The sequence below is a fragment of the Megascapheus bottae genome, chromosome 17, assembly GCF_031878675.1.
Source record: "Megascapheus bottae isolate mThoBot1 chromosome 17, mThoBot2.hap1, whole genome shotgun sequence".
Taxonomy (NCBI): Eukaryota; Metazoa; Chordata; class Mammalia; order Rodentia; family Geomyidae; genus Megascapheus; species Megascapheus bottae.
Genome location: NC_143525.1, coordinates 19,574,170 through 19,598,356, shown reverse-complemented (window position 1 = coordinate 19,598,356; position 24,187 = coordinate 19,574,170). Strand labels below are relative to the sequence as shown.

At 40.9% G+C, this 24,187-nt stretch overlaps 1 protein-coding gene across 1 annotated transcript; it reads right to left on the bottom strand.

The window, feature by feature from the left end:
• Nucleotides 1-3: 3 nt before the first annotated feature.
• Nucleotides 4-22,766, bottom strand: LOC150051279 (leucine-rich repeat-containing protein 37A3-like). The gene is given in 12 exon segments (XM_090351492.1): nucleotides 4-328; nucleotides 330-710; nucleotides 830-1,232; nucleotides 3,891-4,009; nucleotides 7,166-7,240; nucleotides 8,233-8,304; nucleotides 10,054-10,134; nucleotides 10,699-10,767; nucleotides 12,877-12,948; nucleotides 13,851-13,910; nucleotides 19,930-20,363; nucleotides 22,659-22,766. Coding segments are annotated over 12 exon segments (2,199 nt in total).
• Nucleotides 22,767-24,187: the final 1,421 nt, after the last annotated feature.

The following is a 24,187-nucleotide window of genomic DNA, read 5'->3' as shown; positions in this document are numbered from 1 at the left end:
TGTCTATAGAAAGCTTCGAGTAGCATAGAATTCAGGCAAGGGGTGCTTTTGAGAACTCAGCTCTCCCCATGATGACGAGTCTCCTCCTGAAGGGGAATTTATGAGGCTTCTTACTGCAGAAAATGGAGGCCTGTTTGCAAGCACTGGTCTGAAGCGTGAAGTTTTCTTTCTAACCTTTCAACTCAGTTTGGCCCTGGGTATTCTGTGGGCCACAGGAGAGCCATTTTTATGAAAGTGGTAATTTTTCTTGGAATAGATGACTAGATTAGAACACTCCATGTTTTTAACTTTAGAATTTGCCTCTTCTAAAACAAACATACTGTAGGCTGTCTTTTTTTCTGAACTCATGTGGGATTTTTAGAGTGGTGGAAAAGGAGTCTCTGCTCTGTGAGTCATGATTCTGCAAAGAAGAGCCTACTACCTTATGTTTCTTTATGAGTGAGAGCTCTGTGTGCAAGGAGTTTGCCAACAATTTCTTGGGCTCCTGAGCCACATGAGGTGGCTCCAGCTCCCTTGATGGAGGTTTCTTATGTCTTCTGTTTTTACCAGTGTTCACCACAAGATTCTGGGCACTCTGTTTCATCCAGCTGCTCACTTTCTTGAAGTGCCTTTTCTGTATGCTTTTGGGCCACTTGGGGTCTCTGTTGAGCCTTGGCAGTCTTTCTTCTTCACTCTCCATATCTTCCCAGATGCCTACCTGTGTTTTAACACTTTGTGGGGAAAAATTTGACGTTTAAATTTAGGGCCTAAAAGGTTAGGTTGTATAAATATTGATGCTTTCACTTTCTTTTTAACTTTATTATGTTGCCTCGGCCTTTCTGTTCCTAACAGGGTTTCTGTCATATGAATCTTCTTTAGTTTAGCTTTGTACATAGAGGTGTCGGATGCCTGCACAACTGGGGCAATCTCTGTATTGAGTTTTAACTCATTTATGGAGTTGTCTCCATTTTGCACATTTGAGAAAAGCAGTTTAATTAATGGTAATTCTGTTGAATGTGTATCTATTTCATGTCCTTGTGTGAAATAGGCCAATATATAATTTAGTGCAGTAAAAATATCATTTCCATCAGTAATTTCTGGTTGCTCATTCATGAGTCCTGAATATGAAGCATTATTTTTGTCAGAATATTCCCTTTCTAGTTCAATAGTCAGCTCAGTGCTGGTATTCTCCTTGCGGGATTTTAGCACTTTCATGAATATTCCTTCTGGGTTCTCTATTGATGCTTCTTCAACTGTCAGAAAGGAAGACACTGCTTTGAAAAGAGAAGGCTGATAGCTTCTTGTCACTCTATTACCTCACAACCCAGTTGAATACATTAAGGGTCAGCAAAGATTGGAGTGTCACATACTGGGGTAAAAATAAGCCCAAACTTAAGACTGTGAAATGGCAAGAACCAGGAGAAATTAGATAAGCCTTAGCAAAGTAGTTACTCACTCAGAACATCTGAGGATATAATTTTGTATGAAATATAGGAATTCTAGTAGAAAAGAACATCCTGCATGCCTAGTAGTCAAAGCAAATATGCATCCGGAGTAGCTTCTCTGTAGAACAGCCATGCCTCTCCACATGCACATACCCCATATCTTGTCCTGCCACAGCTGCAGGAGGACAGGCTTCTTCTCTGCACTTCTTCCATGTGCTGTTTTCTTCCTACCACACAGGCAACCATGATAAAGCATGGTCCTCAGGATAGCAAGGGCAGATGCTAACCTACAGGTCCAGCTCCTCTTACTATTGTTAGGTCCACCTAGAATAAATGACTTCTTCCCTTGGCTCTCTCCCACTGCGCCCTGGAAACCCCGCCCAGCACCTGTAACCCTGGCAACTGGCAATCCTGGGGCAGTGGGAGGTCCCTTCGTCTGAGGTATTTCCCCATCCTCTGAGATCACATCCACTTCTGCTGTGTCTCTACCCCTCCCCCTGTATAATCTCTCACTTCCTGCCCTAATCTCTCTTGCTCTCCCAATCCATCTTGTGCGGCAGGATTCTGCTCTTTCCTTCCGCAATAAACCCTCTTCTCCTGAACTGCGTGGAATTTCCTTTCGGCAGACCTTACAACTATGAGGTCGTCAACTGCACTTTTTCCCACCTATCTGCCCAGTACCTTCACTTGAGCTCTGATTCTGTATGTCCTGTTTCCTTAATAATAGGCTCTACACTGTAGGAATGCGATTTGTACAGAGGGTTGGGGTATGCTAACCAATTTTTCATTCCTGGGTTGTATGTTGCTGTACAATCAATAAGAAACCAATAGAGTAATAGCAATTCTGACTAAATATGGTTTGAACTATACAAAGGAAAAAGCTACATTTTTTTTGCATTACTGGGATTTGAACTCATGTTTCTGTGCTGGTTTGGGAGGCATTAGCTGCTCCAATCCCACTGGTGTCCTTTTGGCTTTAGGTACTGTTTGGTTGGAGTTTTCTGTTTCTCTAGCCCAAGCTGGCCTCTAACATTAGTCCTCCTGTTTATAGCTTCGCACTGAGGATCAGAGACACATGCCAAAAGAGTGGTCTGACTGGTTGAGATGGGATCTTGCTAAATGTTTTCACAGGCTTACTTGGAACCATGAATACCCTTATCTCTTCTTTCTGAGTAGCTGTGGTTATTGGCATTGATCACAGCATGGGGCCAAATAAAACTCTCCAGTGTTACTGGGGAAACATCCAAAGCATTAGAGAATAGGAACATTCAGTGTACCATCCTGTGCCCAGGAGATTTAAACTATATTTGTTGGTAGTGGCGGTTACAGAAGGAGGTTAGGCGGTGAAGAAGGAAGAACTCTGGACTCTGGTGAGTGCACATTTGGGGATTAAAGTCTTGGACATGTGGCTTGGTACTTTATTTCTCTGAACTAATATTTTCCTTCAGCTGTAAAAGATGAAAAATCCTTGCTTTGCCCATCACAGATAGGGAAGGAAATAATGGTGGTAGTGAAAAATGATTTTGAAAACTAAGCAATAATGGTATCTAAGTAGCAGAGTGTTGTGACATAGTTTTGAACTAAATCACTTATGAAAACCTGGGTTGAAGCTACTGCTTATGACATCAGTCATGTTTTTGGAGACTTAATTCTAACAATATACAGAGAAAACTGTTTCTGAACACCTTACAAATCTGTAGATGGGCTGAGATTGAAATAAGTTCAGAGTTGCACATTCTGGGCCTGGAAGTGGCCTTTGATTGGTTACAAAAGCTAGGTGACAAGTGGTAGGCAGAAAGCTGGAAACTGTCAGCCTCCAAAGAAAACAATATCACTTACAGATTTTTAGAAAATTGTGAAAACAAAGGAGAACCTAGATGTACCTGTCACAGAGGCAAAGAACACTTCAGACTTAAAGAATGGTACAGTGTACTTGGCACCATCTGAATGAATAACTATTGGAAGGCAGAGCACCAAGCAGAGACTACAGTATCCAGAGAGTAGTCCTCAATAATTTCCATTTTTTCTTCTATTTCCTCTTCTTGGCTCTTATGCATATGGACAATTAAATTATTCTAGTATACAGTCACTACTGAAAGCATGATATTAAGCAAAGAAACAGTTAAGATTACTAAGTAAATGAATCAAAAGGAAACATTTTTTTGGTGGGTCATGGGGCTTGAACTTGGCCTGGTTGTTATCCCTGAACTCTTCAGCTCAAGGCCAGCACCCTACTCCTGACCCATAGGCCCACTTTTGTTTTCTAGAGGTGAATTGGAGATAAGAGTCTCTCAGTCTTTAGTGAGTGCCCAGGTTCAATTTGAACCTTGATCCTCAGGTCTCAGCCTACTGAGTAGCTAGGATTACAGGTCTGAGCCACCACACCGGTGAAAACAATAATTATTTAGAAATCATCACTGAGGGAAAGTTAAAAATGAAAAAATAAATATCAGGCAACAGACTCACGGCAGTGTGTGATGTTTGTCAGCAAGGCACTGTCACAATGTAGCTTGACTGTCTTGCAGATAACCTCAATATTGTTTTTAAATTGGCAGAGACAGCTTGCCATATTATATGGCAAGACCCTATAATTGGAAATACCAAGAATTAAGTTAATGGGGAAGGGGCTACTAAGTGATAGAAGAGCCAGAGCAAAGCCAATAACTCCATTTTTCCCCTTCTGGATCTGAGGGTTTTTTTTCTTAGTTTTTCTATTGGTTATCATAAAGGTGATGTATAGAGAGATTAGAATTACATACGTCAGAAATGAATACATTCTTTTTGGACAATGTCACTCTTTCCCTCACTCTCTTCCAATTTTTCCCTCCTGTCTCTACCCACAAGTGGCATAGTTGATTTTTATCACAGTGTCTAAGGACTACAACTGCTGTATTTGCTGAGCTAATAACTCTTTTCAATGATATAGGAAAGAGCTGTTTAAAGAACATGATCTATTAGCCTAGTGGTAGAGTGCTTGCCTAGCATGCATGAAGACCTGGGTTTGATTCCTCAGTACCACATACATAGAAAAAAAAGCTGGAAGTGGAGCTGAGGTTCAAGTCGTAGAGCTTTCGCCTTGAGAAAGCCCAAGGACAGTGCTCAGGCCCTGAGTCAAGCCAAAACTAGCAAGAAAAAAACCAACAAAACATGGCCTGGACAGTTGAAGAGGACCCCTTTGGTAAACAACATCCCCTTAATATTGAAAACATACAGGAAGAAAGAGAGGAGCCCAACAGAAGGTTCAGCATAGGAATGGGTGTGCTTCTAATGCAAATAAGCTAACAGATTAGAACTGAGAGAATTAGCTTTGTAAGTTCGTCTCAGAAGCATCTCCTATCAACTCAAAGGCCTCTGAGTTGTGAGGGCACAGGAAGGACGATGTCTAAGAAGAGTTTGCAAAGCCTTCAACCTCAGAATTCCCTGCTTGGTTTCTGTTTGAAGTAGTATTAGAAATGAGACTGAGGGTAAAAACTGCTTAGCTCTTCCATGTTATGTGCTTAGAAAAGAAAGGATCACATTGTCCAAAAAGTAGTAATCTGAGCACATAAAGGAATAAATGGCAGGGGCAATGGCCCATGCCCATAATCCAAGCTACTCAGGAGGCTAAGATCTATAATTCAAGGATCCAAACCAACTTTGAGAGGAACATCTCTAACACTAAAAAATCCTTAGAAGCGGAGCTGTGGCTGAAGTGGTAATTCTCCATCCCTGAGCACAAATGAAGAAAACTCAGACTGTGCCCAGCCACTGAGTTAAAGACCCAGGTGGGGTCTGTGCACATGCAGACACACACACACACACACACACACACACACACACACACACACACACACCAAATTAAAAAAGGTCAAGGAACGCTATGCATGCAGCTCAATAATAGAATGCTTGCTTCCCACATACACAGACTAATTGATAATAGACCTGGAGAGAATGATAGAAGTGGTGACATGGTTTAGAAAGAACACTCATGATTCATTCCTGATTCTTGTAACTGTACCTCCACTGAATGTCAATTTTACAACAATAATAAACTAATAAAATAAAATAATAGGGTATGACTAATGTAAAGAAGAATCCAATAATTCACTGTGTTATTTAAAAAGATTGGGTGGTCTCCTGTAATATAATAATGCAACCTAATCTATGTAGAGGAATGACAGAATTAGAAAATTATCTGAGGGCTGGGAATGGCTTAGTGGTAGACTTTTTGCCGAGCATGCACAAAGCCCTAGGTTTGATTCCTCAGTACCACATGAACAGAATAAGCTAGTCCTGGTGCTTGAACTCAGGTCCTGGGCACTGTCCTTGGACACTTTTTGTGCAAGGCTAGTGCTCTTCCACTTAAACCACAGTGCTACTTCTGGCTTTTTCTGTGTGTGTGGTACCAAGGAATCCAACCCAGCGCGTCATGCATGCTAGTCAAGTATTCTCCCATTAGGCCACACTCCTCCCCCCCCCCAGCAATAATCTTTACAGGGCAGCATTAAGCACTAGCTTGTTTTGCTCTCCATGTCTTGGGGTACATTGATCTTCCATCTTGTGCCTGGGACCAATAGATTACATTATCTAGGTTCAAACAGCCTGCAGCCAGGCTTGGAAATAGAGAAGCCATCAGTGTGTTCTGTGACACCCAGCTTGTTTCCAAGAGGCTGGCAGTCCACACACATAGGCATAGAGCAGGAAGATTTGGCCTTCTGCCCAAAGAGAGCAACTTCATTGCCAGAGAGCCATTTCAGAAAATAAAGGATCTAGCTTCTGCTGGAAGAGGGTCATGATTACTGAGCAGTCACTTTACACTGATTACTAGCAAAGAGATCACAACCAGGGAAGCTTTGGGAATGAGCCTGATGGCTGAGATACCGCGTCTGGGCCCAGGTCACAGGCTATTATCAGAGGAATACAGAGAGAAAGCGTTTGAGGTCAGGATTTAATAGTTGGCAGCAACTTCATTCTCATAGTCCATTTCTGAAAACAAAAGATTGACTCTCCTCTGGTAAATAGCTCAGGCTACAGAGTATAAGTTTACTCTGATGTCTAGCAAATAACCCATATGACAGGACAGTGATTGGAAGTGGCTCAGATTAAAGAATACAGTAGTCAGATTTTAGAGATTTTGGGGTCATTTGGCTATGCAGTTTCCGCAAAGGAAAATGAAATTGAAGGATCGGGGCAAGGTAGGAGCAATTGCAATCCTATAAACTGCCAGTGGGACATGCTAAGGATTTGGTGATGTGACAGAAGCCCAATCTCCCCAAACTACAAATTCTACGTTTTCCTTTCCAAGATGTTCTAGAAAAGGTGGAACTGCAGTGCCACCTTTCCATGAGTGGTAGTGGGTGGAGTGGATTGACTGCAAAAGGCCTGACTGTGCTTTTTGTGATAATGGTTACAGTTAGGTGAACTCATCAAACTTTACACTTAAAAGTCTGAAGTTTGGGCTAGGCATTTGGCATAGTGGTTGAGTGCTTGCCTAGCACGCACAACGACTTGGGTTCGATTCCTTGGTACCACATACATAGAAAAAACCTGGAAATGGTGCTGAGGCTCAAGTGTTAGAACTCTAGCCTTGAGAAAGTCTAAGGACAGTGCACAGGCCCTCAGCTCAAGCCCAGGAGTGGCCAAAAAAAAAGTGTGAAGTTAACTGCACAAAATGTCACCTTGATAAACCTGATCTTAGAAAGCAATAAAATAAACCAGATAAAAACAACAAAGTGATACAAATCTAAAAACACTTAACTTACAGATTTTCCAATGCAAGAGTCAACATGAGGACATTCTCAACTGTTGTAAGTTGCACTTGTGTTGTTCCCATGTCTCTGCAGGAAAATGCCAGACATTTGTGTTGAACCCCCAACTCAAATATTATGTTCTTATAAAAGATCCTTCAGGGGCTGGGAGTTTAGCCTAGTGGTAGAGTGTGTGCCTAGCATGCACAAAGACCCGGGTTCCATTCCTTGATACCACATACATGGAAAATAGCTGGAAGTGGCGCTGAGGCTCAAGTGGTAGAGCTCTAACCTTGAGAAAGTTCAAGGACAGACCTCAGGCCATGAGTTCATTGCCAGGACTGGCAAAAAAAGATCCTTCAATTCCCTGGTACTACATACAAAGAAAAAAAACAGAAGTGGTGCTGTAGCTCAAGGGCTAGAGCTCTAGCCTTGGAGAAACTCAAGGACTGTGCCCAGGCCCAGATTTCAAGCCCCAAGACTGGCAAAAAAAGAACAAAAGAAAGAAAGAAAGACAAAGAAAAAGATAAAGATGAAAAAGAATATAGCATTTATTCTTCTTTGCTTTCTGTGAAAAGTTATGTTTCTACAAGTGTTTGTCCTTCTACCTGTTTTGTCCTTTATACTTTCTTAGAATTTTCCTTTGCCAATAGCATTTTATTTAATTACATATTAGGTAAAATTAATTACGTATTAACTAAAACTGACTTCAAGTTTGGTTCTGCTGGCCTATCAATGTAATCCTAGCTACTCAGGAAGCTGAGATCTGAGAATCAGGGTTGGAAGCCAATGTGGGCAGTAAATTTTTGAGACTATTATCTCCATTAAACTACCAAAAATATCTGGAAGTGGAGCTGTGGTTGTAGAGTAGTGGCCTTAAGCAGAAGGAACTTGGGGACAGCACCCAGACCCTGAGTTCAAGCCTTAGATGCAGTATGAAAGAAAAAAAAGAAAACCAGAGTGGTACTTCTGGGAAAGAAAAAAAATATATATATATATATGTTACTTTCTTAGGCTCACTGAAAAATATTTAACCTTTGAAAAACAATCAAGAAAATGAAAATCATCTCTGAAATACTTACAGATATTTTAGTGCTGGCAATTTAAAAAGATAGGAATCTTCAATAGCTGTTAGAGGATTATGGTTGAGAATTCTGCAAAATGCAATGAAATTGATATTATCAACATTTTCAGTATGAATTCATCTTCATGTAAAGTTTATATTCATTTATTTGGTTTGAAACGTGTTCTTACTCTAAGTCATACTTACAATCCCTGAAGGAGAGTTCCTGTGAGAACTGCTCAGAATTCTAGGAAAGAATGTGGAGAGTATAGGAGTTAAAAAGCACTGATAGCAGAAAGTAAGTCAGGATTCTAGTACAAACCAAAAGTGATGACCACAAGCATGCAAACTCTGTGCACCTACAGTTCTCAATAGAAAAGCAATGCTAGAGAACAGGGAGGAATTATTCATCAGTGTTTCTCTCTGCATGCCCGCCTACCAGACATTTCAGCAGTCAGGCGTTCATTCTGCCATGCAGAAGCAATGTATGCTAGCCTCACACATATCAGAGCAGCCATTGCCTCCCATGTCAGTGACCATTCGAAGATTACTTGCTTGCTGTCTTCTGTTGCCCCAGCCAGAGATTAGAAGAAGGTAAACAGAACCAGGCACTTATGTGACTCAGTCATAGGAGCTTTCTAGTCTTGTATACCTTATTTTGTTACCTTATTTGAAAAAAAAATAATGAATGATTATCATTTGGGGGCAACTACCCAGAACATCACAAGTCAGCATATTATGGTAAGGACACTTGCACATTCATGTTCTCTGCTGCACAATAGCCAAGTTATGGAAACAGCCCAAATGCTCTGCAACAGCTGAGTAGAGATCAAGAAAATGTGGCACCTACACACAATACAATTTTACTCATCATTAGCAAGAATAAGGTTGTGTCATTTGCAGGGAAATGGATGGACCTAGATAAACAAAGTTGAATGAATTAAGCCATACTCAGAGAGATAATCACACAAGTTGTCTCTCAGATATGGAAGTTAGATGAAAAATACAACTAGGCATGATAACATGTATGGGAATGAATGCATTTACACACACAAAAACTGACTAAAGGTGGGTGGGATACCTCCTCTGAACAACCAAAGTACTGTTCATAAAAACCAATACCATTGAAATGAAAAGAAGTTTTGTTCTTCTTTGGTATAGGTACACAGGATAGGATGGATGGAGGAGTGAACGGAAGTAGTCATTGTATTCAGTGTATACAATGTAAACTATAAACTATGTAACCTGTGACTGTGGGTGAGAGGGAGAAATGGGGGAGGGGGAGAATTGAGAAAAGGGTGACATTGTCAAGAAGTACTATACTCATAACCTGACATGGAACTGCAACGCCTTAGGAAAACTACTTAATAAGCCAGAAGAGGTGGCTCACACCTGTAATCGTAGCTACACAGGAGGCTGAGATCTGAGGATCATGCTTCAAAGCTAACCCTGGGAAAAAAAGACTTGAGACACACCTGCAGTTCACCTCTAAAAAACGGGAAGTGGGACTTGGCTCAAGAGTAGGGCAGTAGCCTTGAGCTGAAGAGCTCTGGGGCATTGCCCAGGCCCAGGGGTAGGGTGGTAGCCTTGAATTGAAGAGCTCAGGGACAGTGCCCAGGCTCAGTTCAAGCCCCATGACCCTCCCCCAAAAAACCCAAAAAATAAAAAAACTAATTAATAATGACAATGAACATACTTTTAAAAATGGGAAAAAGTGACTGGATCCCAAAGACATACCTTTGAGAGTTCATATAGTTCGTACACCCAGATAATAACGATATTAGATTTTCAACACATAAATAGGGTTTAATTTAGCATGCTTATTTTCTATACCTCCTACATCTGGTGTAAAAATGGCATTCTATGCCATGCCTGGAATGTTCCAAAGCTCAATTCTGTGATTAAATTGCAACCAAGATTTCTAAAAAAAAAAAAAAAACATAAGCCAAAGGAGAAAGAAAAGAGACATTCTTTCAGAACTTTCTCATTTCACAGTGATTCTAATTTACAGACAATTAAACATGATTCTGTTACTTCCCCATGCTTCAAAGAAATCTTCCTATGGACAATACTGGCTGGTTATTTATGCCTCCATATTTACACATGTAATGTCAAGTGACTTTCATTTACAGAGAACAAGTTTTCCCATTCCATAATGGGCTATGCAGTTCTTTGGGCTTTGTCCTGTACATGCAAGTAGGACACATGCATCCCTCTACACATGTCTGCTCACTAGATGTCTATAATATATCCACAGTTGCCAAATGTCTTCTGAGTGCAGTCCATTAACTGAGATCCATTGCAATGATTTTTGTCTGACTTGTAATGGTTCTTACATTCAACTTTGCTGGTCTAAAACAATTTCACATACACACACACACACACACACACACACACATAGTGACTTCTCACTAGCAATATTTTAATTCTGTTGTGAAATGTGCTGATATATGTGACATTATAAAGTTCTATTTGCAACTTACACAAACTTCAGAAAGGCAATATTTCAAATGTTCGTCTTTCAGTTGACTGTATTTTATTGCAGGACAAATCTCTAGAAAAAAAAACAAAGGAAAACACTGCACTCAAAACTATTAGATACAATGAGGGTGAATAAGTATGAAACTTTAGGTCATATAATATTGAACCTGCAACAGTTTTAAACAATAAATGTTTGGATATAGATTTGAACTTCCTTAAGTGTTTGCACACTAAAGGAGTTTCATTTATTTATAGTGACTACCAGCAATGAAATATATAATTTGAGACACTGAAAACTTTTGGATAATCAATCATGAGAGCAGAAGAACAATTAGGTAATATTTTATATTCTCATCAGACATGATTCTGTAAGTCCAAAGGTTAGAGTTCCGTATATAATTATACTGTAAAGTCCTGGATATTATTTTTTGTGGGTCATGAGGCTTTAACTCTGAGCCTGAACTCTTAAGCCCTTCAGCTCAAGGCTGCCACTGTACCCCTGGGCCTGGGCGTTGTCCTTGAGCCCTTCAGCTCAAGGCTACTACCCTACCACCCATGATACAAACCTCACTTCCCATTTTCTGGAGGTGAACTGGAGATAAGAGTCTCAGGTCCTTTTGTGCCCAAGTGGTTTGAATCTTGGCTCTCAGATCTCAGTCTCCTGAGTAGCTAGGATTACAGGCACGAGCCACTTCTCCTGGCACGTCCTATATTTTATACATATTGTAGATATATGACAGGTAACATATTCATTGCATTCCTGTTCTAGGTAAAACATATAGGCCTGTACTGGGGCTTGAACTCAGGGTCTTGGACTGTTGCTAGGCTTTTTTATTCAGAATCTGGTGTTCTACCACTTCAACCATTTCCCACATTCAGCTCTTTGCTGGAAGTACACTTTTTTTGCCCTCTGCTGCATGCACTGTGCTTTGAGCATTTAAGCCTGTGAATTCTTAGAGGTAGGTCCCTGATATACTCATCTTTGTGTGCCAATCTAGGCACAGTCAATTTTATCTCCCTTTTATTCCTGAATGATGATGATATACATGCTAGTGTGATATAAATATCTTGTAATGCATTTCATGGTAGGAAAGACAGAGGGATGAATTCATGGAAGTTTTTTCTAAACCATGTTTGAAAGGTTTAGGGCAGAAAGACCTCAAAAAGTCAATATAAAACTTGCCATCAAGGGGCTGAGAGTTTGGCCTAGTGGTAGCGTGCTTGCCTAGCATGCATGAAGACCTAGATTCGATTCCTTGGTACCACATCCATAGAAAAAGCCAGAAGTGGTGCTGGGGCTCCAGTGGCAGAGCTCTAGTCTTGAAAGAGCCCAAGGAGAGTGTTCAGGCCCTGAACACAAAAACAGAAACAAAAAAAAAACTGGCCATCAGGCTGGGTATGTGCCTTAGTGTTAGAGTGCTTGCTTAGCATTCAGAAAGCCATAGGTCAGATCCCTCAGTAACACATAAACAGACAAAGCCAGAAGTGCTGCTGTGGCTCAATTTAGTAGAGTGCTAGCCTGGAGAAAATGAAAATCTGGGATACACAGTGCCTAGTCCTGGACTTTAAGCCCCAGGACTGGCAAAAACAAAACAAAAACAAACTGGACATCACCTTAGAACACAGTAGGGTTGATAAGGCAAATAATTTTTTTGTGTTATATAAGTCTCTTGATACTGTCTTGTATTTTTTTTGCCTGTCCTGGGGCTTGAACTCAGAGCCTGGGCACTGTGTTTGAGTTTTAACAAGGCTAGTGCTTTACTATTGAGCTACAGGACCACTTCCAGTTTTCTAGTGCTAAATTGGAGATAATAGTCTCACGGACTTTCTTGTGCCAGCTGGCTTTGAGTCGAGATTCTCATAGCTCAGCCTCCTGATTAGCTGGGAGTACAGGTATGAGCCACCTGTGCCTGTGTATTTTTAGACCATGCTTTTATGACTATCAGCAATTGCTGAGCAATTGCCAAGGTCTTATTACCATTTTTCTCAGGACAGTTTTCCCCCCCTCTATGTGGTGTCTGTATAGTTAAACTCATAATGAATAGCAAGTATTTATTAGAGATGAGATGAGACAGACAGAATTACTTCCACAGCTTACAGAGATTTCAGTAATTAATCTGAATATATATTTTATACATAGTTACTCATAAGTATTAATGATGTGATAAACTTACTAACTTACAAATATTCAAGGGATAGAAGGCCTTTAAATGTATCCTTATATAATTCAGTGAGGCGATTTTTGCTGAGAATTCTGGAAGATAGAAAGGTCATTTCTGGATCTAAATTCATCCAGCATTGGGGACTCTATTGAATAGAGAAAGTATGGAAAAAAGAAGGCTGGCATTTTCTGTTGCCTAGAGTATATTGTGGCACAACTTTCTTGAGGACAATTACCATTTCATGTCCACAGAATGATGGTTCACAAAGTAGCATGTATGTGAATGTTCATTGTAGCCATGAATGCAACAAGCTAACTGGGCATGGTCTATAAATAGTATGGGAGATACTAAATCAAGCATCAGACATGCACACTCTGAAATATCATGCAGAAGATGAAAGGAATAGGATAATCCTTTATGTACAGGAACATTAACATTCAAAGCAGATATCATGATATATGCAGAATGCAAGATGTTATTATTTATATAAAAAGTAAACAGGCAGTAAGAAAATGATACTGCAAACCTATTCTACTATATGTAAATATATGTATATATATATACATACATATATGTAGTAAAATATTATAAAGCTGCTCAGGAAAATACATATTTCTACTATACTCTTATTTTAGGAATAGATTTTACTCTGTTATTTTATTTGTATCCATGATGAATGTAAGCATGCATCACTTGTACAATAGAGAATAACTTCAACTTGCCATATACTTAATTCAAAGAGGGTCCATGAAATTTTTTGGATGATAGCTATAAGATTTCATCATGCTTTCGAGACAAGCACTCTGCCACTTAATAATACCCTGAGTACCCATAGAGCTTAAAGTTTAAACTAATTGCAGAATTTCACTTAGTAGAGGGTGATCAGGGTGTAGAGGGGCAATATATTTTCTCAGAGGCATTCTCTTCAAAATTCTGGACCAAGAAGTGTCCAACAGTACAGTGTTGTATTTATATTTGGAGAGAATATAATCACAGTTTCTCTGTCCAACAGTAACATCCCCATACATTTTCTTCAATATAAGAAATATCATTTCTGGGCCAGGAGTTTGGCCTAGTGGTTAAAGTGCTTGCCTAGCATGCATGAAGACCCGGGTTCGATTCCTCGGTACCACATACATAGAAAAAAAAAAGCTGGAAGAGGCGCTAAGGCTCAAGTGGTAGAGCTCTAGCCTCGAGAAAACCCAAGGACAGTGCTCAGGCCCTGAGCTCAAGCCCAGGACTGGCAAAAAAACAAAAAGAAATATCATTTCCTTGGAAAATTCTATGGAGAAACAGTTTATATTCATAAATAAGTTGGAAAAGAAAGATCAGAATGAGTCATTGTAACCTCACGAGGCATCAAATGCAGAAAAAAAATGTCTACTTTCTGAACCTATGCGCTTCCCAGTTTGCCAAGTAAAGAAAAAAAGTGGATCCACTGGAACAAAAGAAGAGACTCCTCAATAGAATCTTAATTTCCTCTCTGTTCAATCTTTTACATATATAGTTCCAATGACCTTAGATGGTATTTTCCCAAGTCATTTGCGTTTAAAGTAACTTCTAAATGAATTAGAAAATGGTAATGAAAAAAAGGAGCAAATATTATTATTAGCAAATAGGAATAAAATCCTTCTGTCAAGTAGTACCAAAGCTTTGCTTAAGTGCTCTTAAAAAAGGTGAGGTGGTACAATTCCACAATGAAACTGCTGATGATGGAGTTTAATACCCAGCTGGCCCAGAAGGAGCAAGAACTAGAACAGACTGTCAACAAAGCCCAGGAGGTTGAAGCTGAACTTTTGTAAAACCATCAAGAAGAGACAAATCAACTGTATAAAAAAATTACAGAAAAAGAGGATGATCTAAAATAACAGCTCAATCAACAACTCAAAAAATTGAATCACTCCAAAACTAACCTCCAAAGTAACAACCATCCCATTAAAAAATGGACCAAAGACTTAAAGAGAGTCTTCTCTGAAGAAGAAACAAAAATGGCCTTTAGACACATGAAGAAATGCTCAACATCTCTGGTCATAAAAGAAATGCAAATCAAAACAACTCTAAGATTCCACCTCACTCCAGCTAGAATGGCCAGGATCAGGAAAATGAATAACAACAGATGCTGGAGGGGATGTGGCCAGGAGGGATCACTACTACACTGTTGGTGGGAGTGCAAACTCGTTCAACCACTATGGAAAGCAGTGTGGCAGTGCCTCAAAAGGCTAAACATAGAACTCCCCTATGACCCAGCAATTCCACTACTTAGCATTTACCCAACCACCCAGAAACAAGGACATACTAAACCCACTAGCACAACAATGTTCATTGCAGCACTATTCACCATAGCAAAGATATGGAACCAACCTAGATGTCCCTCAGTTGATGAGTGGATCAACAAGTTGTGTTATTTGTACACAATGGAATTCTATGCTGCTGTCAGAAAGAGTGACATCGCCCCATTTGTTAGGAAATGGAAAGACTTAGAAAAAATCATATTAAGTGAAGTAAGCCAGACTCAAAGGAACTTAGGCTCAATGGTTTCCCTCATTTGTCATAATCAGTAGAAACCTTGGGCTCTACTAGCAGAGATTTGCAATAGAGCAAAATCTTGATACATAAGGACATATAATGTGAAGCTAATTGAAAGGACCTCCAGGATAGTGAAACAAAAGCCATATAATGAATGATTGTTGTCCTTAATGTACTATGTCATCTCTCATCTCCTTTGCTGTCCCTTGGTTATCTCATATTGGTATAGTATCTCACTTTGTTATCTGATATATTGAATTTACTTGTATTTGGATATTTGAAATTTGATAGGGAAGGGAGGAAAACCAAGACGGGTGGGGGGTGTGGGGGGGGGAGGGAAACGGGTACCAAGACATGTGAAAAGGTATCAATGTATGTGAATTAATGCACCTTCTATCTGGCAAATATCATGTAACCCTTTTACTAATTACAATAAAAAAAATAACATAAAATAACAGCTCAAAAATACGAAGAAATCCTTGATGCTCGTGAAGAAGAAATGACTGCCAAAGTCAAGGACCTGCAGGCTCAACTGGAAGAATTACAGAAGAAACACCAATAGATACTACAGCTGGAGGAGAAGCCTGGCGATGATCGAGTAACAATTATGGAGTTACAGACACAATTGGCACAGAAGACTACTCTTATCAGTGACTCAAAATTGAAAGAACAAGAATTCAGAGAACAGATTCACGAACTAGAAGACCATCTGCAAAAGTATGAAAAGAATGTAAGTGCAACAACTGTGAGGACATCCTACAAAGGTGGCAACTTGTACCACACAGACGTCTCACTCTTGGGAGAACCTACAGAGTTTGAGTATATGCAGAAAGTGCTTTTTGAGTATATGATGTGTCATGAGACTAAGCAGACACTTTATTGAAGAATCAACTCCCTAAGGAAAAACTGGCAGGAGAGGCCCCTTAGACTTTTCTTTACTTCCCATGGCCTAAAGGTACTATAGAGCGAGTAGACAGACTGTTTACTTTTTCAAGATAGTGGCAAAGAGTCCCTGGGCTTCTCCAGGCTCTTTTTGGCAAGTGTTAAGACTTTACTAGGTAATTGGCTGCAAATTCTGGGTCACTGATGAATTTTAAAGGTGTATTTATATTTAATGTAGTCCAGAAGTGCGAATGAACAACTTTACACAGTTTGGAGGGTAGGGTTGTTTTGTTTCTGGTTTTGTTTTGTTTTTGCCAACATGCTTGTGTATACAAGTATAGTTGTTTCGGGATTGAAATGATTAAAAAATGGTCCTTAGCACTGTAAAAGTTTGAGTTTTAGATTTTTAATACTTCCTTAAAATAATTTTCTAATGTAATATCAGGGTTCATCACTGCCTGTAAATAAAATGAAAATACCGCAAAAAAAGAGTGAGGTGGTAGAAGGAAGTATACTTGTAAATGTAAGGAACATTAGAAATTAGCGGAATGAGTGTTGTTGAGGAGAGATGATCTCAGAAACATGTTGCATACAGGGCAAAGTAGGATTCAATGAGACAAGAGTTAAGTTTTATTACCTCATCAGAAAAATAAAATGCCACACATTGGAAAGAACAATGCACATGGAAATGGTAAGAGGGTTTAATCTTATTTGAGGTATGGCAGGTAAAATGCAGTGATAAAATGTATAGGGAAAAACTGCATGCTTTTATATTTTATTGCATATGCTTCTATGAATTGTGTGTGTGTGTGTATATTATTGCATGTGCATGCCTGAGTGCTGGTGATTGAACTCAGATTCTTGTGTGTACAAAGCCTTGTACTAAGCTTTCCCCTTAGCTGTTGGTTTTTGAGACAAGACCTGATAACGTCCAGACTGGCACTGAACGCTAGACTCCATCTCTCCCTCTCAAGTGTGTATATTAAAGGCGTGTAGTGCAAAACCCAGCTTTTGTGATTTTGTTTTGGAAGATGGAATGTACTCATGAAATCATGTGTGGGCCGCACACTGGCGGCTCATGCCTGTAATCCGAGAAACCCAGGAGGCTGACATGTGAGGATCATCATTCAGTGCCAACCTGAGGAGGAAACTGTGTGAGACTTTTATCTCCAACCAGACATGGAGCTTTGGCTCAAAGTGGTAAAGCACTAGCCTTGAGTAAAAGAGCTTAGTGACAGCTCCCATAACTTGAGTTCCAGCCCCATTGTTGACCAAAACAAAAGAAAAAGAAAAAGAAAACAAACATGGGTTGAAAAAAACTTTGTGCTTCTTTTGGGTCTTAAACTTGGGGCCTCTGCCCTGACTCTAAGCTCTTTTTTTGCTCAAGGATAGTACTCTATCACTTCTGGCTCACTGGTAGTCATTTTGAAATACGAGCCATACAAGATTTCCAACTGTGGCTGGCTTTTTTGTTCATGATTCTCAGATCTGAGCCTCACCAATACCACTGTTTGGCAAAAGCACATGTTTAGTACTAGCTATTCAAATATCTTAATCTACCCAACTCTTCCCAGTACTAAAAATATCCATCTGCTCAGTTTGTATATACTTTGTCTGGGAGTGAAGTGGAGATTTAAGTCTGTTCTTCTGCCTACATGGACTTTTTCATTCAACCATAAGCCTTCTGTTTACCAATAAAAATGTCCAATACTGATCTCATTTCTTAAAAATTGGTTTTCCTTCCTGACTGCTTTGTTTCTAGCACTGTCATCGTCATTCAGGGCAGAAAGTATGCACTACTGTTTGCTATACTCCCACGGAAATTTTGTCAGTACGTGATTCCTCTCTGAGAAGAATGCTATGATTGTCAAATTCTGTGATTCAGTATCTTCTTGGAAAAAGACAAAGGGCAACCTCAAACAAAAGTCTGGAGAATGAATACAATACAAAGAGGAGAACAAGGAAAGCTGAGAAGACTTAGAAAAAATCATATTAAGTGAAGTAAGCCAGACTCAAAGGAACTTATGCTCAATGGTTTCCCCCATTTGTCATAATCAGTAGAAACCTTGGGCTCTCCTAGCAGAGATTTGCAATAGAGCAAAATCTTGATACAAAAGGCCATATAGTATGACGCTAAATAAAAGGATCTCTAGGATATATAAACATAAGCCATATAATGAACGATTGTTGTTCTTAAGGTACTATGTTATCTCTCATCTCTTTTGCTGTCCCTTGGTTATCTCATATTGTTATAGTATCTCACTTGTTACCTGATATATCGGATATATTTGTATTTGGTTATTTGAAATTGGACAGGGAAGGGGGAAAACAAGAGGAGGGGTGGGGGTGGGGAGAGGGAAATGGGGACCAAGATATCTGAAAGGGTATCAATGTATGGGAATTAATGCACCCTCTATCTGGCAAATATCATGTGACCCTTCTATTAATTACAATAAAAATATATGAAAAGAAAAAGAAGTGAAAAGTAGGAATTGTGTTATTGTTCAAAGTGGTAGAAAGCTAGTCTTGAGTACAAAGAGTTTAAGGACAGGGCTCAGGCCCCACAACTGACAGAGGAAGGGAGAGGAAGAAAGATGAAGAGGAAGAAGGAGAAGGAGAAGGTGGGGGAGGGAGGAGGGAAGAGGAGAGAAGAAAAGTAAAAGCCAGCTTGTTGAGGGTGGCTCATGCCTGTAATCCTAGTTACTCAGGAAGCTGAGATCTGAGGATTGCAGTTCAAAGCCAGTTCAGGCAGAAAAGTCCATGACATTCTTATCTCCATTAATCACTAGAAAACTGGAAATGGCACTGTGGCTCAAAGTTATAAAGCAGTAGTCTTGAGCAAAAGATCTCAGGGACCGTGCCCAGGCTCTGAGATTAAAGCCCTAAGACAGACCAAACATAATAAGAAAAAAAAACAATTGTAAACATCACTCAGTGTGGCTTGGAGAGAAGAGGAAGATCTTGAGACAAGAATGTCAGGCAGAATGCCCAGCACAGAGGAGGTGATACTTGCAAGACAGTGAAAAGTTGCTTCTTGGGGTCGATATCTGGCACGGGAACGTGGCGGAGCTTCTGCCCTGGGCTGAGATCCACACAGGACAGTGTCTGGTCTTGGCAGTTACAGAGCTCACATAAGTTGGTGCTTGGAAGAGCATTCTGTTCAGTTTGCACAGCTAAAGCATTTTCTGTGGTGGATGTTATTGAAAGATGAGTTCTAGTACGTCGTTCCAGACACAAAGGTTTAAGTTTGATGACTTGAGTCAGGTTTGGATGCTGAGTCTGAAACTGGTGTGGATGTGGAAGTGTCACCTCCCTGCGCTTTGGAGGAAGAGTTGTAGTATTCTTCAGGGTGCAGCCTTTGTAGTTGTGTGAATTCTTTGTCGTTGGTGACATTGGCTGAAATTCTGATGTTGGAGGTTTAGCCACAGTCTCCAACTGTGGCTGTGGAGACTGAGTTGGGGTCTTCCACTGAGGTTCAGTTGAGGGCTTCAACAGCGGCTGAGATGAGGTCTTCTGCCTAGCCTGAGTTGAGGTTTTCAGCTGAGGCTTTATTGGGTTTTTTTTGCTTAGCCTGAGTTATAGTGTTCCACAGGGGTTTAGTTGGCACCTCCTGTAGATGCTGAGTTGTCTCCTGCAAAGGCTGAACTGGGATCTCCTCTAAATACTGAGTTAGAGTCTCCTGCAGATGCTGAGTTGAGATCTCCTCTACAGGCTGACTTGAAATCTCCTGCAGATGCTGAATGGAAGTCTCCAGCAGATGTTGACTTGTCATCTCCTGAGCTGGGTTCTTCTCTGCAGGCTGAGTTGGGATTGACTCTGCAGGCTGAGTTGGAGTCTCCTGCAGATGCTGAGTTGGGGTCTCCTGCAGATGCTGAGTTGGGGTATCCTGCAGGTGCTGAGTTGTGGTCTCCAGCAAGTGCTGAGTTGGGGTCTCCTGCAGGTGCTGAGTTGGGATCTCCTGCAGATGTTGAGTTGGGGTCTCCTGCAGATGTTGATTTGGGGTCTCCTGCAGAATTTGATTTGGGGTCTCCTGCAGATATTGAGTTGGGGTCTCCTGCAGATGCTGAGTTGGGATCTCCTGCAGATGTTGACTTACGCCCTATGAGTACAAGTAAAGTATGAGTGGAGGGCCTGGAACATCTCCAAGCCCCAGGATTGGCAAAAAAAAAAATATATATATATATATATATATATTTGTATATGTATGTATATATATGTGTGTGTGTGTGTGTGTGTGTGTATAATATTTCTTGCCCAGACTGTCTTTGAATCTTCATCCTCAGATCTCAGCTTTCTGAGTAGCTAAGAGTACAGGTGTGAGCTACCAGTAACTGACTTTCAACCATTTTGAAATGTACTGTGCACTTATTTTTTGTTCTGTTTTGCTAGTCCTAGGGCTTGAACTCAGGGCCTGGGCACTGTCCTTGGACCCATTTTGCTCAAGGCTAGCACCCTGCCACAGCACCACTCCCAGCTTTTTCTGAATATGTGGTACTGAGGAATTGAACCCAGGGCTTCGTACATGCTAGGCGAGTACTCTATCACTAGGCTATGCACCTGGCCCCCTGTGCACTATTTTTTTGCCAGTCTTGGGCTTGAACTTGGGGCCTGGGATCTCTCTTTGGGCTTTCTCAAACTAGAGCTCTTCCCACTTGAGCCACAGCACCACTTCCAGCTTTTTCTATGTATTTGGTACTGAGGAATGGAACCCAGGTCTTCGTGCATGCTAGACAAGCACTCTAGCACTAGGCCAAACTCCCGGCCCCCCTGTGCACTATTTTTAACTAGACTTAGTATGTAGTGGATCTTTACAAATGTATTTAGTCACTGTAACTGGATTTCCAGGCCAGAGGCCCAACTCTAGCGGTTCCACATGTCAGACCCAGACTCTCACCCCCAATACATTGTAAAGAGACAAATAGTGGTGAAGGAGTGAGAGGGGAGGTTTGTTATACAGTGCTGGCAGGATTTGGGAAGAGGAACTGTTTGCATAGATTGTTTTAGATTCCATATATTCATGGAAAAATGTAGAACTCACTCAGCATGAAATTCTCCACAGAATGTTCTTGACATTTCTGCTGAACAAATCACTGATCTTAATCCAAATCAATGTACAGTGATCCCTCACCTATGGCAAAAGTTACGTTCCAGAGACTCCCATGATAGATGAAAATACATGAAGTAGAATATATTTATTTTATCATTCATATGTATGTTAATATATACACATATATATAAACCCTTCCCACTTTCCTAGAAACCTTTAACAGTCTCTTATTAACCTTTCCCACACTTTTTGTGTGTGGGGGGGTGTCATAGGGCTTGAACTCTGGGCCTGGGTGCTGTTCCTGAGCTCTTCAGCTCAAGACTACCCCTGTCCTGTGTGTTGTCCCTGAGCTCTTCAGCTCTCAGCCCTACCCCTGGAGCCATAGCCTCATGTCTCCTTTTCTAGGGATTAATTGGAGATAATAGTTTCAAGGTCTTTAGTGATTTGAACCACAATCCTCAGATCTCAGCCTCCTGAGTAGCTAGGATTGCAGGCATGAGCCACCTTGCCCGGCTTCCACACTCTTATAAACACTTTATATGTTCTTAGACAATTTCTATATTCTTTTTTTTGCCAGTCCTGGGTTTGAGCTCAGGGCCTGAGCACTATCCTTGGATTTTCTCAAGGCTAGAGCTCTACCACTTGAGCCTCAGCACCATTTCGGGCTTTCTTCTATGTATGTGGTACCAAGGTCTTCGTGCATGCTAGGCAAGCACTCTACCACTAGGCCAAACTCCCGGCCCAATTTCTATATTCTTAAACCTACATTTTTTTGCCATTTCTGGGGCTTGAACTCAGAGCCTGGGCACTGTCCTTGAGCTTTCTCAAGCCTAGAGCGCTACTACTTGAGCCACAGCACCACTTCCAGCTTTTTCTATGTATGTGGCATGGGGAAATCAAGCCCAGGGTTATATGCATCTTGGGCAAGCACTTTACCACTAGGCCCCAGTCTTATTTCCACTAAAAGAGTAGGTGTAACTGATCTCTTCAAACGATGAGCATAGTTATGGTAAGTTTCTGGCACTTTTTCTTCTGAGTGAGAAGGTTTGTATAACTTGACGTGCCACTCTCCATTGTGTTTATGAAGTGTAATGAACGAAGTGCCTGGAGGTCCATCTTCAGCCACTTGCTGAAGTACTTTGGACATTCTGACCATGGTTGCAAGACAATCCAGTGTTAGGCCAACCTTCTCCTCTTCTCCAACCCAAAGTGTATCTTATACCTCATACTCTTCTTCCTGACTTCATCCCATCCATGTTGAACATATCATTCATGTACTCCCTGGCTTCCGCTTCTCCAGGGAGAGGAAGGCTCATGAGTCGAAAGCATCTTTGAAATTTGTCAAACCAGCCCTTGCTGGCACTGAATGGGGTTGATCTGATGGGAGAGGCCCTCAATGGCTACCTCTGTGACACCATCCACATCTTCATATTCATCATTGTTGTGAACATCCATGCTTTCCAAAAACTACCAAAGTTTCTTGGTTTTCTTCTAGATGGTGTTGATATCAAGTGAGGTATTTTTCTCCCTATAGTCATTTATCCAAAAGACCAGTGCACATTCCATCCTCCCAATGGCCTTATTGCAGGAAGTGGCCACCTTCTTGGCAGTCTTGTTTAAAGTCACTGAAGAGCTAATATTGTCTTGTCTTTATGTAATGTAAAGGGTAGATTAATTGATCCCTGTAAGGGTGACCTACAGCCATGGAGCTGTTGCCGGCTTTTAACATGTCGAGAAGTTCATCTTCTCTTCCATGGTAAGCATCTTCTCTGGCACTTAGGTTCACTTCCAGAAGCCTTAGAAGGCACAGAATATTTAGGTGGCATTGTAGAGCTTGGAAATAGCCTCAGACCTTTAAAAGTTTCACAGAAAGCACAATGCCACAGAGCAACACTATACATAGCGATCATACATTGATGTGAAGTGGACAAGGAAAGTTGTTGAAGACAGAGGCACAGTGTTTGAGAGCAAACACACTAATGCTACAGTCAATGAGCCAATCAGCACCCAGTAGACAGAACACAATGCTTCGGTCACCTTTCATTCCTTCAACCAATAGTGTGCTATATATAATCTCATGTTGGCGAACAAAACAGTAGGGGTGCACAGTATTGTACTCATCTTCTGATGAAATACAGACTGTATTTTATTTTATTTTATTTTATTTTTGCAAGTCCGGGGCTTAAGCTCAGGGCCTGAACACTGTCCTTGGATTTTTCTCAAGGCTAGAACCTACCACTCGAGCCTCAACACCACTTCTGGTTTTTTCTAACTATGTGGTACCAAGGAATTAAATCTGGGTCTTCATGCATGCTAGCAAGCACTCTACCACTAGGCCAAACTCCCAGCCCTCAGTTTAGTATTTTAATATGTTTGAATTAACATTTTATATTGATATATTGTTTTAAAACTGTTAGGCGGGCCGGGAGTTTGGACTAATGGTAGAGTGCTTGCCTAGCATGTACGAAGACCCGGGTTCCATTCCTCGGTACCATATACATAGAAAAAAAAGCCAGAAGTGGTGCTGTGGTTCAAGTAGTAGAGCTCTAGCCTTAAGACAGTCCAAGGACAGTACTCAGGCCCTGACCACAAGCCCAGGACTGGCAAAAAAAAAAGGTTATCCTCAGGTGGCTTCTTGAATAGCTAGTATGAGCCACTGGTAGTCAGCACAGCATGAGAGCCTTGGAGGGTGTGTGTGTGTGTGTGTGTGTGTGTGTGTGTGTGTGTGTGTGCCAGTTCTGGGGATACTGGGGCTTGAACTCAGGGCCTACGTGCTGTCCCTTAGCTTTTTCAAAGTAGGCTGGTGCTCTACCACTTGATCCACAGTGCTACTTCCATCTTTTTGGTGATTGGCTGGAGATATGAGTCTCTGAGTC